Below are 17,045 nucleotides of genomic sequence, written 5' to 3'. Positions count from 1 at the left end.
GGAGACTGGCCATTCGCTTCCAGGCCTACACGGCCTCCCAGGACTGAACAACTCTGGTCTCACTGCCGCGTTCTCCTTCCATAATGTGTCTAAACTAGACTCCCAAAGACAGGAGCTGTAAGCCTGCTCCTTTATAGTGAAAATGCAAAATACTAGAATCATTTTCTGAAGAGTTGCTTTTCCTTTTGTGGCCCTGGGGAGTCCTGTCGTGGATATTTAGAACAAAAGGGGAACTGGGCAGAGGGATGATTGTATCTTAAGGAACATGTTTTTGTTTTGTTTTCGTTTTTATTGAGATGTAATTGATGGGTAATTGACTGTATTAGTCCAGGGTGTACAACATAATGATTTGATACATAGATACATATATTGAAAAATGATCATCACAGTAAGTCTAGTTAACATCTATTATGACACATAGTTAATACATTTTTTTCCTCCTGATGAGAACTTTTGAGCTCTCCTCTCTTAGGAAATTTCAGCTGTGTAAAACAATATTGTTAACTATAGTCACCATGCTGTGCATTACATCCTGAGGACTTATTAACTGGAATTTGTACCTTTTGACCTCCTTCACCCATTTCCCTTACCTCCTAATCCCCGCACCATCAATCTGTTCTCTGTGTCTATGAGTTCAGGTTTTTTTAGATTCCACATATAACTGACATTATATAGTATTTGTCTTTCTCTGTCTGACTTATTTCACTTAACATAATGCCCTCAAGGTCCATCCGTGTTGTCGCAAATGGCAGAATTTCTTTCTTCTCTGTGGCCGAATGATATGTATATCTCACATCTTTATCCATGCATCTGTTGATGGACAGTTCATTTGTTTCTGTGTCCTGGCTATTATAAATAATACTGCAGTGAACATGGGGATGCAGATATATTTCAAGATGGTGATTTGGTTTCCCAGAAATGGAACTGCTGGATCATATGGTAGGCCTATTTTTAATTTTTTGAGGAACCTCCATACTGTTCTCCATAGTGGCTGCACCAGTTTATGTCCCCACCATCAGTGTAAAAGTGTTGCCTTTTCTCCACTTCTGTAGTCGATGAGCACAATAATCATTACTGCTCTTTTCCATTATTATTATAACATAAAATCTACCCTCTTAACAAATTTTTAGGTGTAGAATACAGTATCTTTAACTATATGCACATTACTACTCTTAATGATGATTCCGAGGTTTTGAGCCAATCCACATTGGCTTTTGAGTCTTCAAAGGAGAATTTAATTTACTTAGTAAAGTAATTATATGTATATAATTAGTGTATGTATATATATACTAGTTCATATATATATTTATAAGGTGTACAACATAATGATTTGATACATATATATTGAAAAATGATCACTAGTTTATATATAAATAATATATAATATATATAAACTAGTATACATTATATATAAACTAATGTGTGTGTATATATATATATTACTTACATATATATATAAAATTAGTAATAGCCTAAAGCACATAACAGCTTAAAGTAGCATATTCTGACAGCTGATCTAAATTAAAAGAAAAATAAATAGGTATCTACCTATATCAAAAATGTATCATCTTAAATTAGTTTTTATAACAAAGTAAATGAATTGAGATAAAGAATGGAAATACATGGGGTGCCTGGGTGGCTCAGTAGGTTAAGCGCCTGCCTTCCACTCAGGTCGTGATCCTGGGGTCCTGGGACAGAGCATCGCATTGGGCTCCCTGCTCAGCAGGGAGTCTGCTTCTCCTTCTCTCTCTGCCCCTCTCTCTTTCTCTCTCTCAAATATATAAATAAATAATCTTTTAAAAAGAAGAAAAAAGAATGTAAATACAGGAGCAAGCAATTTGAGTAAATGTGACCATTTGGTTATGTTTAATATGCAGGATCATCAATCGGACTGCCTTTTTCCAAGGCCACATAGGCAAGTGATCTGGAGAGGCTCGCCCTGAGCACTTTTACCGTGATTAGAGTCTAAAAAGAGGAGATGCATTTGCAAACCCAAAAACCTAACAGGCCAGCACTATGGTGGGGAAAGAGCTGGGAACACAATGACTGAAATCACCAAAGAGAAACCTACCTGCTTTATGATAGGACCCCATAATTTCAAATTGTGACACTACAGTAAGTCCTTAGCATCCAATGCAAACACTTGTCCTTACTACCTAGAGCACAGTGGCTCTCAGACTTCCCAGAGAGCCAAAGGTATCACTCACTGCCTTAAGTCAGCCCATTCATGTCGGATGAATATACCACAACAGACCAGTACTCTTTGTATTATGATTTATGCAAATACGTATGTAAAACACAAAGTTAAGGATCCCATCGTTTCGGTTTCTTAAGTGCATTTGCTGAATAAATCCATCGGGCCAATTCTTTTTCCTGTACAAGGTTTCTTGATTCTTCTAGCAGAATGCACCCATCTAGAGAAACTTGCTCATTCATCATAATTAATCGTCATCAAAAAAACCTGTTGGAAAGTCTAACGGTAAAGGGGATTATTTTTAATAAACATACAAAACACATATCGAAACATAAAAGGAATAGATCAGCTTTCAGACAATAGTTAAGCACCTTTTAAAACCTTCAAGGGAAAAACATCTTTAATATCAAAATACTACAACCCCTCAATGTGCATCCTCCATCCACACTGCCAGATAATTAGGTCAGTAAGATGCAGAGAAATCGTTACTTTTGTTATAAGATCCTGCTGTGAGGTACACAGATAAGTCTGCATTATCTAACGAAAAAAATCAGAAAATTTGTTGTTAGGGGTTCTTTGTGAGTCTGTTCACACTCAAAATCTTTCCCGTAATAAGAATTCTATGGGACAGAGTACCAGGGGTGAGGACACATGTGGAATAGAGGGACCTCCCTGCATGCATTCACTCTGGGGTTATTAGTCCCGGGTAGAGCAGAGACTCAGTTCTGGGATCTGGCGCAGAAAGCCAGTGGGGTAGTGTTAAGGCTGATGTTGTTCACAAAACCTAGTGCTCTTTAGAAATGTGAATCTTTGCTTCCCAGAGAGTACTGTATCCTTCTTACAAGTATTCGTCTCTCTTAAAAGGTTTCTAATCTGCCTAATTCATAACTACTTATAACCCTGAAAAGATTTTGATGTTGGGCTTTGATTGAGCATGCATAGTTGGATATGTAATAAAAATAAAGTTTGGTTTCTTCATACTAATACTATAAAATAACTACTATAAAAAGCATTTAACAATAATATATTTAGAAAGCAAATTATATGATATATGGATGGTATATTTCCAGTTGCATGCTTAAAATATTTATGCATAGAAGAAAAAAAGCAAGGCATATACAAACTATTCTGGGTATTATTCTGGGAAGTGGCATTATGGGTGTATTTCTCTCCTTTGTTGTTGGGGTTTTTTTCTGTATTTTGTAAGTGTTTGATAATAAACATGTATTATTGTGAAAGAAGGAAAGTGTTTTACGATTGGCTCCCAAGAGCTTTAACAATTGAAAAATTTGAAATCTAAGATTGGAATCTATATGTTAGAAGTCTAGGCTGCTCTGTCTAATATGGCAGCCACTAGTCTCAAGTAAATATTTAAAATTATATTTAAATTAGGGCACCTGGGCAGCTCAGTCAGTTAAGCATCTGCCTTCTGCTCGGGTCATGATCCGTCCTGGGATCGAGTTCCGCATCAGGTTCCCTGTTAGCGGGGAATCTGCTTCTGCCTCTGCCTCTCCCGTCTGCTCGTGGTGCTCTCTCTCTGTCAAATAAATAAATAAAATCTTTTTAAAAATTATATTTAAATTAATTAAAAGCTAACCAATTTATTAACAGTTTAATTCTTCAGTCACTCTAGCCACATTTTAAGTTTCAATAGCCCCATTATCATCATCACAGAAAGTTCTATTTGACAATCCTAATGGAAGCAGGTTACCAACTGTGCCCTGAGTACTAAAGACAGAAGTGAGCCCCTCGAGCAAATGCCCCTCGCCATAGACGCTGAGAGACTCCTCATCAGCAGTCCCTTTTATACACCTCACCAGTCTGAGGCCAGATAAGCTCAGAGGTTTTTCCCCATAGGCATCCTGCCACTTAGTGTTGGAGCAAGGACAAGAACTCAGCACTACCAGCTCCTCGGGCAGAGCTCCTGCCAGCATATCACTATGACCATCTCCTCTGGAAAAACTAAAGCTTCCCAAGCAAGACTTCAATTCAATTCAGCACAATTTCATGTCATGAACATTTTTTGAGTGTTTACAATGTGATAGCTACCATAATAAGCCTTCAATATACAAAAGCAAGTAAGAGATGTGTCTCTATCCCCAAAGGAAGCTGAAGGTATAAAACGGAAGGGCACAACGTCTGTTCTTGGGAAATCTAGAAGTGCTGCACCTATCGTAAATAGGTTTGTGTAGGGTCTCGACATTTGTGCACCCAAATCCACACTTTAGCACTTCTTCTCCAACATTCTCAATTTTCCTCACCCTCCAGAAGAAAAGAGACTAGACTCCATTTTTGAAATGTAGCTGATCCTTGCCCTAATATTGTTTTGTTTTTATTTTTGTTCTTTCGGTTTAACTTCACGCGAGATAGTTAGAGACACTCAACAATCTTAACATGAACTAATTTTCTCACGTTTAGCCTGGTTTTATATATGTAAAATAATTTTAAATCTTTAAATGAAATAAAATGAAATACTGCTTTGATATTTAGTCATCCATCCCATTTCAGATTGTATAAAAGCAAATAAAAATTTTGAGTGAATGGTTATTTTTCAACCGGTTGTGTTGGAACTGTTTAAACACAGGTTAACAACCTGGAGCCCTCCGTCCTCATTTAAATCATGCTCCTGTATTTTGACAGATGCGATGCTCTTGGTGGCAGAGCGACTGGAAGGACCATTCAACATTGAATCTGTCATGGACCCAATAGATGTCAAGATCTCCGAAGCCATTATGAACATGCAGGAAAACAGCATGCAGGTGTCTGCAAAGGTATTTGCATTAGTCATATTTCTACGAGTAAGGAAAGTGCAGTAATCTAAAAATGAAGTAACTAGATATGTTGGCTGGGATTATAAATTCTAAAGCATTGTCGGAGAGCTTTTCCTATTGAGCTGCAAATTTGCTACCTCATTAAAAATGTCCAACAAAATGGCTTTGAGAAAGGAAGCAATCTTTTCGTTCTCAGCTACTCAATCATGGAATTTCAGAGAGCCCCAGGTAGACTGACTAATCCCTCACATTTGTGAGCAATTTGGGGGGAATTTTCTTTCTTATATGTTTGAAATTTCTGCACACCCTCAATCCGTTCTCTCTCTAGGAACTTCTAATTGTATCTTTAGCTGTGCAAACCAGGCAAATGTTCTATATGTTCAATCGTAAATAATTAAACATTTCATCTGACTTTCTTTTTTAAGACTATTGCGTAACCTTCATTAATGAATCTTCAGGGGAAAATGCTCCTTTGTATGAAGTCAAGCACACATTAAAAAAAGAAATGTACATTTTCATAAATCATATGAGACAGAGCTTCTGAGATTGCAGCTGCAGAACACAAATACCAGGTGCCCCATTTTTATTTGTCCCCCACTCAGTTAAAGATAAACAGGACCTGCCTTAGGCAAAATTGAGACGTTTGCCAAGGGTCTCCAGGCTGTTCTTCATTGCCCCGTTTGCCCACCAGGATAACTGCACAAAGCCCTTAGTGTTCTTTTTAGTGGTCTCCCTGTCATGACACACTAACCAAATCTATATCAGTCCTTTAAACCTGGTTGGTGACTGAGTGATTGTATTTTAATTGAAAGTCATTCACACAAAAATATGTCAGGCAGAGAGATGCATGCTTAGATCTCTTCGATTTTTAAAATCCTTTGCGAAAGAGATTTCAGATATAATCAAGGAGGAGGGGATGTGTGAAGGGGGGGTGGGAATTACAGCAGAAAGAGAGCCATGGAATCAGACTAGGTTTCCACAGCTGAGTCTGAATCAAACCAGTCTGGGGCTTTTGGGGGTGAACTGGTAGGAAGTAGGGTAAGAAAGAATCTGGCCTGGGTCGCTTTCTCTCTCATTGCGAGACGGACAGGCCAAGAGTTTTACAGGCCTAGCTCTGGATTTTAATGAGCTTGGGGTAGCCTGTGTAAAGGAGGATGCCTCAAATTACCACCACCCATTGGGGAAATAGCACATTTGGGGGTTCCACAAAAAGCTATTTTCTTCCTTTCCTGGGAAAAAATAGCAATCATTTATTCCTCTCAAATCTATTGCCTAGACACAGATTCATGTTGTTTTAAGAGGCCACTATCCCAGCAGTGCTCGAGTAACCAGGTGCTCAGGTTGCTGATATACAAAACAGCCCTAGAGAAGAGGGTGTAAGAAGCACTTGGACAAAAGTGGTTTGAGACCACCACACACTTCTTAGAAGGATCTCCACTGGAGCACGTACATACGTGTTCAAGTTATTCTATTAAAAATTCTCTAAGAGGTCAGGTGGACTCTCTTTATTACCAGAATGTGGATGAGACATTTTTGTGGAATTTGTCCAACTACATTATAATAGGAGGGTTGTTAATAAGGAATGTGCTTTTTAAAAAGACACATTTCTTTGTAAGAAATGTCAAAAATCAAGAGTAGAAATAATATAGGGCATGTAAGGAAGGGTACACTCACGTGAGAGGATATTGTATAGCAGGTCATAAAATAACAGGACAAAAAAATGTCAAATGAGCTAGAAACAAAAAAAGCATATCTGGTAGTCTTGACACAGGGCAAAGGGGAGTGAGTTAAGGAAGGAGGGAGAGGAGGCTCTGCAGGACGGAGGGATGGGACACAGGCTGCAATGTGGAAGAGGCTTTGAGGAAGGACCAAAGCCAGCCTCGAACATAGCAGAGAGGCAACAGGTGATTGGAATTTGGATACATTTAGCAGGAAAAACCAATAGGATTTGCTGATAGAATGGGTATGTTCTGCAAGAGGCTTTATTGCGTAGAATTTGCATGGAATTTGGAAATAGGTAATTTTCATTTTCCATATAAGCCACATCCATGAAATTATACATGAACTAAAGTCTAGAATCTACTTTCTTGCTAAGAACTAGAGGATTGTATCCCCCCCCCCCTCTTTTTTTGAGTAGGTTCCATGCCTAGCGTGGAGCCCGACTCGGGGCTTAAACTCACAACCCTGAGATCAAGACCTGAGCTGAGATCAAGAGTCAGATGCTTAAATGACTGAGCCACCCAGGCACCCCATATATTTTTCCTTTTTCAAGGGAACCCTCAGTCACCACTGATAAACAGTCTCCCTGAATTAGGAGTTCTAGATGTCCACTTTGGCTGGAATATTTGCATAATGAGGCTTCCTTAAATTCTGATAAGGTTTTGAGTGAGGCCAGAAGTTATTTCCTAATTGAGGGTAGAGGTGGAGGGTGGGGGGTGGGCAGACATCCTGAGAGTTGTAAAGCCTACAAATTAAAATGACTTTTTATTCCAGGACATGATTGGCAATTTCTCCTCGGACAATCATTTACCTTATTACACCAGTTGCTGTTAGCAGTCATTCCAGATCCTTTTTCAGAAAAGCAACGGTGTTTATAACTGTTAGATCATATGTTAAATGCTTACTTCAAAGGACTACACTGTGCTATACGTGGTTTATATTATGTAATATTTGTAACAATATTTGTAATGAGCTAGAACTTCCCCCTTATTTTCCAGATAAGGAAACCAAGGCTTAGAAAGGTTAAGTAACGTACAGGGGACTCATGGTGCATAAAGAGTGCATAAAGGAGGGTTCTGATGACAGGACCCACGTTGCCAGATCACTGCATTATAACAGTGAGGGTGCCTCCGAAGCCAGTCTCACCCAGGGCGGAGTTCAGTAAATATTTGCTGAATAGATCAAGTATTAGGAGAAAGTTCAAAGGCTTTCAGTAAAACCTTCATGAGAAGCTGAGGAAACAGGGTGGCAAAGCCAAAAGGACTCAAGTTGTCTGTCTTTCTGTCCGATTCCCTTCATAATTCTACCTACTGCTTCCCACCATGCCCAATTCTAATGAAATCATTCTCTTATCAAGCCTCATTGCTTCCAACCTTTCCTGAAATTTTAGTAGTAGAAAGTATAAAAGTTACTTTCATCTCCCTCTCTCTATGTGAAGGCAGAAGATGAACACACTACGGTTTCAGATACGAAATTCCCCTCCTCTAATGCCATAGGTTCTCATCAGATCTGCAGGGGAGAACAGCTCATTTTTTATACCTAGTCACTGATCCTGATTTAGTGGGATTTACCCACCAATGAAAAGATCTGTTCCCACCGAGTATGCTACTGCTCCAATCTTGTCTTAGGGCTGTTTTTATACATATTATCAGATCCTTTTTCCTCTCCTATTTAGCTCACAGCTAAACTGTTAGTTGTAAGGGATACTGACATTCCTTCCAAAAAATACATTGGCTAGGGGTGCCTGGCTGGCTCAGTCGGAAGAACATGAGACTCCTGATCTCAGGGTCTTGAGTTGGAGCCTTGTATTGGGTATAGAGATCATTTAAATAAATAAACTTAAAAAAAAAATACATTGGCTATGCCGAGTTGTATAATCAGGTTATAAAATTTTGGTAATAACATTATGGCACTTATTTCAAACTCTTGGTTTGTGTATTCTTTGTATAACATGATATTATATGTTATCTAATATATACTACATATATCATTATATATGTGTATGTACACATTTTTAAGGACTGGAAACAAAAGCACATTAAGACTTTGGACAAATAATCCCCTAGTAACAATGATAATCATCATGGCCACCAGTAATTAAGCACCTAGTATATTCATTCAGCAAATACCCTATCGTGTACCAGGCATGCGGAGTACAGTAGAAGACAAAACAGATCCTTGGCCCCATGTCAGTCTCTTTCTAGATGTTTTATATATTTATTCCAAACCCCTGCTGCAATCTTGCAGAGCATCCATTTCCTGATTTTATAGGTAAAGAATGTTAAATTTACAAGAATTGAGTAGCCTTCCTGGGGTCAGGCAACTAACAAGGGGCAGACTTGGGATGACCCCTACCAATGATCTGATCCAAAGAAAAAGACTTTCCCAGCATGCCACTCTTCCCTCAATAAGTATCTTCCCACCTAGTCCACATGTACTTCAGCACTGGAGGACCCAGCCTTCTAAGGGAGGGCTATTGCCTAAAACACACCACAGGAAATGTTCTGATGAGAAACAAGTGCTGTTCATTCTTCAAGCCCCAACGAAGCTTATTACATTCACCAGCTTCCAATCTTCGTCACACACAAGAAAACGCCCTCATTATTCTACCACTTTCGTTACCCACCCAAGTCAAAGAACTTTGCAGGTGTATGGAAATTCCCCAAGAGAAGAGAGAGCAAAACTTGCTGAGTCTCTGCCTGTGAAATTCAGATGTGTTGATAGTCTCCTTCTTATCCTATCAGGGAAGATGAAACTGATCTCACTCGATATGATTTAACTGTATTAGGAATAATTTCAAACCTAATCCAGGAAAAGATGGGTTTGTCAGATATAATCTAAATTAAGAAGGAAGACTTATTAAATTCCAATTGAAACCATCCATTCAATTAATACTTATTACAGACGAGGGTAGAACCCATTATGGAAGAGTACGGTGGCCTCCAGGTACTTAATTTTCTCCAGACAATTCTTTCTGAATCTATAGTGTTAATGAAGATGGGGGGGGGGGCGGAAAGAAAAAGAAAAGAAAAAATCCTAAGAGGTTGGAAAAGAGAATGTAATAATATCTGCTTCTAGCTAGTGGGTCTTAGTCTCCTCATCTGTAAAATGAAGGGTTCTTTGAAATGTGCTTTTCCGGTTCTAAACAGTTAACAGTATTGTGAACATTATCTCTTCACTACTGGTTAGGTTTCCTTTTCTAACATCCACATATTTTTCTCTTCTCTGGATCTTTTTTCTCTCAAAACATTCAGGCATAAGTGATATCTTGGGAATTTGCATGTAGAAAATATCTCCTTTCAGATACAAAGACATTGTTTAGAATTTAGTTCAAATAAATATATTTTTATTCCAGTAGTATTTGTCTTTACTTTGAGTTCCTAGGTTATGCATGCCCTTCTTAAGGCAGTAAGCATGTTATTTCTTGTGTTGTGGTTATTTGCATACTTCCCTTCTCCTTCCCGAGATTATAAATTATTTGAGGACAGGAGTTACATCTTACTCGTGCTTGCATTCTACAGAAGGCCATCCTAACATGTTTTTACACATGGAAGAAAGAGTATATTTTGCTGAGTTGAATTTGGAACATGAAAGTATAATGCCAGAGAGACTTCAACAATAAAAAACAGAAAATACCTTAAAATATACTTGAAGTCAGCCTAGGATTCTTTACAATAACATAAAGGTTATAAGATCAGAGTTTGACATCAGACAGACCTTGGATCTGGTTTTTACTAGTTGTGGGACTTGGGGCAAATTATCTGTCCAAACACAGTTAACTCACCTGAAAAAATGAGGATGCTAGTAGTACCTACTCATAGGGTCGTTTGAGAGTAAAATGATACCATCCATGTAAAATGCTTAGCTATGGAATATATCCAATCCAACCCACTCGTACAAGTGAAATATTTTAATTGCTGTTGTTAAAATGTCTATGATGTGTGAATCCTAAAGAACATTGACTGGCTCTATGGTTTTTGCCTCATCCATGAGGGTCTGCGAGCTTACCTTTAGCATCTCAGATCAGAAGAGCAATTGGGTGATATACACGCCTGCACTTGAAGGCACTCATGCTCAGGGTTATTTTCAGTGGCAGTAAATCACCTGGAAAGGGACACATATTTCTGCATGGCCTGGAAGTGGCATGGCGTGACACTCAAGAGATGGCTAACGAACAAAGCCTTCAGAAGGAAGGCGGCTCGAGGGAATAGTCGAGTTGGATAGAGGCTGTCAGCAACTTACTCGACTTCCTACCTGGTGGTCCCACCGGTGCAGGCACAGCAAAAGGTTTTAGAGGAATGTCAGTGGCCTCTGCCTAATATCACGTTAGCCTCACATTAAAGGAATAATTGGCTTGTGACAAGTGGTTCCATTCCTTCTGCCTGATTTCTGAGAAAAAAACAAATGGCCGTACTATTTATAAAGTTCTATTTCTATTTCTTCTTTAGCTTTGTCTTTAAAAGAAAAGAGCAAGTTCTCAACGATGCCTCGATTCAGAATACTCAGAATAGCTTCTCTGGTTATTCAGATTTCAAAGTTTATATTCTGCCCGTCAGCTCTTACTTATAATATTTTACTAAAAAACAGTGACCTCCTGAAACATCTTTTATTCTTTGATTTCTCCATTTCTGTACAGAAAACCAGAATCTGTTCTATTCCTACTTGTGACATCACTGGATAACAGAGCCAGATTTTTTTTAGATGCTAGATACAAAGAAAAGAAAGAAAAAAGAGACACCTTTTTCTTATAAAACAAAATGAAGGTTTGAGAAAAATGCCTACGATGCATTTATAGGAAACACATCCAAAGCAAACTAGTTTTAACTTTCCTCCCATGTAAAAGGGATTTAAAAAATATTTTTTTCCCTTCTTTTGATGACAAAGGGAAACTCCTGATTATCTTAACCTTTGGAGATTTATCTTAAGATTTTCTTTCACTTTAACTTCAGGGCAAAAGACAAGAAGATTACCCTTAATGAAGCCAACTCAAGAATAAGTGACTGAAACTCGATTCAGTTTTTAACATTTAGCGTGTTCTTAGAGGAAGATACCCTCTTGCTCACCTGAATATCTTCTTCCAACATCCTCCTGCTTTAACGGGAGAACTCCTTCCTTAGAGTCATGCTTCCCAGGGGCAGCCAATGGTCGATGGTTGGGTTGGAGGAATTCAGTCGCCTAGCCTTACACACACACACAGTTAACCCCAGCTCTGAGTGCTTCCTTCTGCCCAGGAAGACGCCATCCTGCTGGATTCGGAGAGTCTTTGCCCCAGCCAGCGTACGTTTAAACGCATGGAGGAGCTACCTTTGTGTGTTTACAGAAGCCTGTTCTGCCAGAAAGTTTTGAATTATATGGCTTTCTGTCGGTCTTCTTCTGATGTGTTTTGCATATCTCTTCCATTTCACTTCATTATCCCAGAATAGATCTTAACACACCAGCCAAGTTGCTTAGCTGCCTTACAGAGTGAAAATCAATCATTTCTTTATTAATACAAGTAACCTGTTAGGTAGACAATATGTCTTTAAAACATGAGGCTTGTGGGGCTGGGTGACAAAAAGAGCTCTTGTGCAGAGAAGTGTGGGACCTCCTCAGACCCAGCGTCCTGATTTTGCTACAGTGACGGGAGTAGCTTTCATCCCAAATCTCTCCTGGCCTGGACTACTCTCCTGATCACACCTGTTTATCCCGTGGCCTGCCACACGCCTCCAATAACCCTGTTGAAAACTGCACTCGTGTCGTCCCCCAAAGCCTCCCTCCCCAGGGCTCGCTGTCCCACTGAGGGTCCCTTCCGCTGCACCTGCTTCTAGCCAGAAGCACAGTTGACTCAAACTTCCCTTTCTCCTTCTCCCTCATTGTTGTTCCATGACAGGCCCCACTGAATAGTCCTTCTCAATCCCTTTTGAATCCATCCTCAGCAGCTCCCCTAATTTTACCATCTCCCACATGGATTATAGCCTCCTATTTAATTCCCTGCCTTTGGTTCTGCCACACTCTGATCCATCCTGCACACTGTAAGCAGAGGGATTGCTGAAAATGCAAATATGTTCACATTACTCCCCTGCTTACTTACAAGCTTTCCGGGATTCCCTGTTGGCATTAGATGAAAGCCCAGGTGTAGCCCCTGCACGATGCTGTCCTTAGCCTGCCGCCCCCTTCAGGCCACCCTCCCCACTCTCCGTGCCTGGGATTATCAAAGCAAATGTTTCTTGAGCATTGATTATCTGCCGAGCACCGTACTAGATGCTGCGGAGGTAATAGTGAATAAGACCAACAGAGCCTGAGTCCTACTAGACGTTTTAACGTAGGAGGTAAGAGAACATCTGTATGTGCCAGACATTCAAGATTACCTTGGCTCTGTTGCTCAGAAGAACCATCCTCTATCACCTCCATGCTTTTGCCCATGCTGTTTCCTCATCCTGGAACATGCTGTCCTCTCCACACCGAACACCAGATATACACCATTTGCCAGGCACCATTTCTTCACTTCCGGGGCAAGATTCAGTGGGATCCTGGTGAGTCCTGGCACAACCAGCTCTCAATGCAGTGAACATGCTAGTGTGCAGTATTTGCCAATTTCTGTTGTCTAAATATTCCCACCGTGGTGATTTCGAGCTACCAACGTGAGGTCACTGAACATGGAGTAGCACGCCACAATATAACATTTCCCCCTGATACAATTGGCACAAATCACCTCAAGAGCTTCGATGAGAGTAAATAATTAGGAAGTAGTGAGTTTTGAGTATATATTACCTTTGTTTTCAATATAATGTTTTGTTTAAGTTTATACACTGTAACTTAGTAATCACTGTTTAATGACCGGCTTACAGAATTCCTGACGATTTTACAGGTGGTCTCGAGAGCCCGTAAGAGCCCATTCCAGGACTCCACTGCTATTCTAGGAAGCTTCTCTGACCCTCCAGTCTGGTTAGTTGCCCCTTGTGGGTGTCCCCATCACATTCATCATGATGTAATCGCCAGGCTTCTTGTCAGAACCTCCCTGAGAGCAGGGACATGTCCAGTTGGCATATCCCCAGCACCTGTGTCTGCCCATAATGACACTCAATGAATATTGGTTGAATGATAGGTTGAATGAATGATACAGAGCCAGGCTGGTGAAATTTACACATTCATGTGAATTCAGCAAAATGATCTTAAAGAATTGCTTTAAAACCCATAAACAAAGAGCATATGAGATAATCATTTAGCCAGGCCAAGAAGATTAAGATTTCTTTTTACCACATTCAAAATATGCTTTGTTCAGTTCCTTGTAATTCCTCCCTACTCGCCATTGGGGAAAAAATATCAAGGTGTTCTGCTGTTTAAGGAAAGCAAACACTTCAAGGAAAAAAAAAATCATCTTCTCAAGCAAACGGGAACAAATTTGCTTTTATTGAAGAAACAATTTTAAGACGTATGCAAAACATTTGACAGATATTCTGGAACCAAGCTGCGTAAGCATCAGGAGTAAATTTTTAAAGCCTTAAAACTGACATGGTAGCTGGCTTTTGAAAATTGAAGCTGGTGAAAGGCAGCCAAAGCTGAAACTGATGACTTCACTTGATTCAGTGTAACCCGGAATTCTCTTCACGGAGCCCTGAGCCCATCCAGGGACCCATGTGGAATTTGCCAGATGACTTGGCTAAGGGACCATTGTAATCAGTCTTTAAGGAAAGAAAAGCATGAGCCAGGGAGCAAAGAAAAAGAGAGGAAGAGAGAGGAGAAGGGGGAGAGAGAAGGAAAGAACACAAGAGAAGAGCAGATTGTTCTGAGACTTTAGGATGAAACCCTGTTTTCTTAAAAAAAATCAATCCATAAAGGGGGGCGGAGCAAGATGGCGGGGGAGTAGGAGACCTGGATTTCGTCTGGTCTCAGGAATTCGGCTGAATAGGGATCAAACCATTCCGAACACCTACGAACTCAACAGGAGATCGAAGAAGAGAGTAGCAACAACTCTCTGAACAGAGAAGCGACCACTTACTGGAAGGTAGGACGTGCGGAGAAGTGAATCCGAGGCGATATTCGGGAGGATAGACGGCGGGGGAGGGGGCCTCCGTGGCCGCTTCTGGCAAGTGCTAGAGCTGCAGAGCACAAAATCGGACCTTGTAGAAGTCGGCTCCGCTGAGGGACATCGCTCCAGTGGCTAAGCGGGGGGTGGAACCCTCGCAGGACAGTGTGGTCTCAGGACCCTCAGGGTCACAGAAAGACCGGGGGTGCCTGAGTGCGGCAGAGCTCCCAGGTATTGGAGCGGGGAAGCGGGCTGCAGAGACGGAGCCGAGGCGTGGGCTCTCAGCTCGGGGTTGCCATAAACTGTGATGGGTGACAGTCGGGCCACTGCTCCTCCAGCAGGGACCCAACAAGCAGCAGAGCTGGGGAGACTCTCCTTCCTCCCCCGGGTGGAGCGGTGCGGGAGCGCACCGCAGGGATCTGCTCTGTTTGGAGACTCCACACGGGGTCGGGTGCCAGAGATAGAAACGCTCGGTCACAGGCCAGGTGAGCGTGGAGTGCGGCGGGAGACTGGGGACACGGGAGTGACTGCTTTTCTCTGGGGGCGCACTGAGGAGTGGGGCCCCGAGTTCGCAGCTCCTCCAGGCAGAGAGTGGGAGGCCACCATTTTCACCCTGGTCCTCCAAAGCTGTACCAGAGCTTGCAGGGAACAAAAGTTCCTGAGAGCAAACCCGAGCAGCTTGCTTTAGCCCTGACCGACAAGGGCGGGGCAATTCCGCCTCCGGCAAAGACATTTGGGAACCACGGCAACAGGCCCCTCCCCCAGAAGATCAGCGCGAACAGCCAGCAAGCCAATAACAAGTTTACCGATCAAGGAGAACGGGAGAACTCCAGCGCTAGGGGAATGCTGCACATAGAATTCATGGCTTTTTTACTATGATTCATTAGTTTTTCGAAGTTAATTTTTTTAACTGTTTTTTGTGGGGTTTTTTTGAATTTTTCTTTTTCCCTTTTTCAACCAACATCTTATCAATCCCTTTTTTAAAAAAACATTTTTTATTATTCATTTTTAGAGTCATATTTTATCCCTTCATAGTAGTTACCCTTATTTTTGGCATATATATATATATATACGTTCTTCTCTCTTTAAAATTGATATACAGTTTCTTCTAACAGCTCAAAATATACCCTAAATCACTAGTGTATGGCTTTGTTCTAGTCTCCTGCCTGATCACAGTCTCTCCCATTTTTTTTCTTTTTTTTTTTTAATCTTCTTCTTCCTTCTTTCAAACAACTTCTTATCTTATCAATTCCATTTATAAAGCCTTTTATAATTTTCATCTTTACAGTCATCTTCCATCCCTTCATTGTATCAACCCCTATTATGTACATATATAAGTCTTTCTTCCTTTAAAATTTTAGGAGGCATTTTCTTCTAACAGACCAAAATACACCCAAAATCTAGTGTGTGGCACTGATCTATGCACTAGTCTGATCATATTTGATCATATTCTGGTTTTTTTTTGTTTTGTTCTGTATTTGTTTGTTTTTATCTTTTTCTTTTTCTTTTTTTTCTCTTTCTTTTTTCTTTCTTTCCCTTTCTTTTCCCCTGGTTTCAGGTCTTTTCTGATTTGTGTAGAGTATATTTGCTGGGGACGTTGTTAACCTGTTAGCATTTTGTTCTCTCATTCATCTATTCTTCTCTGGACAAAATGACAAGACGAAAAAAATCACCTCAGCAAAAAGAACAAGAGGTAGTACCGTCTGCCAGGGACCTACTCAATACGGACATTAATACAATGTCTGAACCCCAGTTCAGAATCATGACTTTAAAGATACTAGCTAGGCTTGAAAAAAGCGTGGAAGTTATTAGAGAAACGTTTTCTGGAGAAATAAAAGAACTAAAATCTAACCAAGTCGAAATCAAAAAGACTATGAATGAGGTGGAATCAAAAATGGGGGCACTAACTGCTAGGATAAATGAGGGAGAAGAGAGAATCAGCGACATAGAAGACCAAATGATGGAAATTAAAGAGGCTGAGAAAAAGAGAGAGAAACAACTACAGGATCACGAGGGCAGAATTCGAGAGATAAGCGATACAATAAGACAAAACAACATTAGAATACTCGGGATCCCAGAAGAAGAAGAAAGAGAGAGAGGGGCAGAAGGTATATTAGAGCAAATTATAGCAGAGAACTTCCCTAATGTGGGGAAGGAAACAGGCATCAAAATCCAGGAGGCACAGAGAACCCCTCTCAAAATCAATAAAAATAGGTCAACACCCCGACATCTAATAGTAAAACTTACGAGTCTCAGAGACAAAGAGAAAATCCTGAAAGCAGCTCGGGAGAAGAGATATGTAACCTACAATGGTAGAAACATTAGATTGGCAACAGACCTATCCACAGAGACCTGG

At 40.5% G+C, this 17,045-nt stretch overlaps 1 protein-coding gene across 2 annotated transcripts in view; it reads left to right on the top strand.

The window, feature by feature from the left end:
• GPC6 (glypican 6) overlaps positions 1 to 17,045 on the top strand; it is a 1,079,188-nt gene that overhangs the window by 961,748 nt on the left and 100,395 nt on the right. For both annotated transcript variants that reach the window (XM_073894397.1, XM_025874780.2), the window contains exon 5: positions 4,835 to 4,965. In XM_073894397.1, coding sequence (XP_073750498.1) covers positions 4,835 to 4,965 — 131 coding nt within the window. The remainder of the gene's footprint in view (positions 1 to 4,834; positions 4,966 to 17,045) is intronic.

Source organism: Callorhinus ursinus, unplaced genomic scaffold, assembly GCF_003265705.2.
Source record: "Callorhinus ursinus isolate GAN/ISIS: 27379988/994484 unplaced genomic scaffold, GSC_fseal_2.0 scaffold7, whole genome shotgun sequence".
NCBI classification, from domain to species: Eukaryota; Metazoa; Chordata; class Mammalia; order Carnivora; family Otariidae; genus Callorhinus; species Callorhinus ursinus.
The sequence above is the reverse complement of the archived record's forward strand: the minus strand, read 5'-3'. Positions and strand labels throughout refer to the sequence as shown.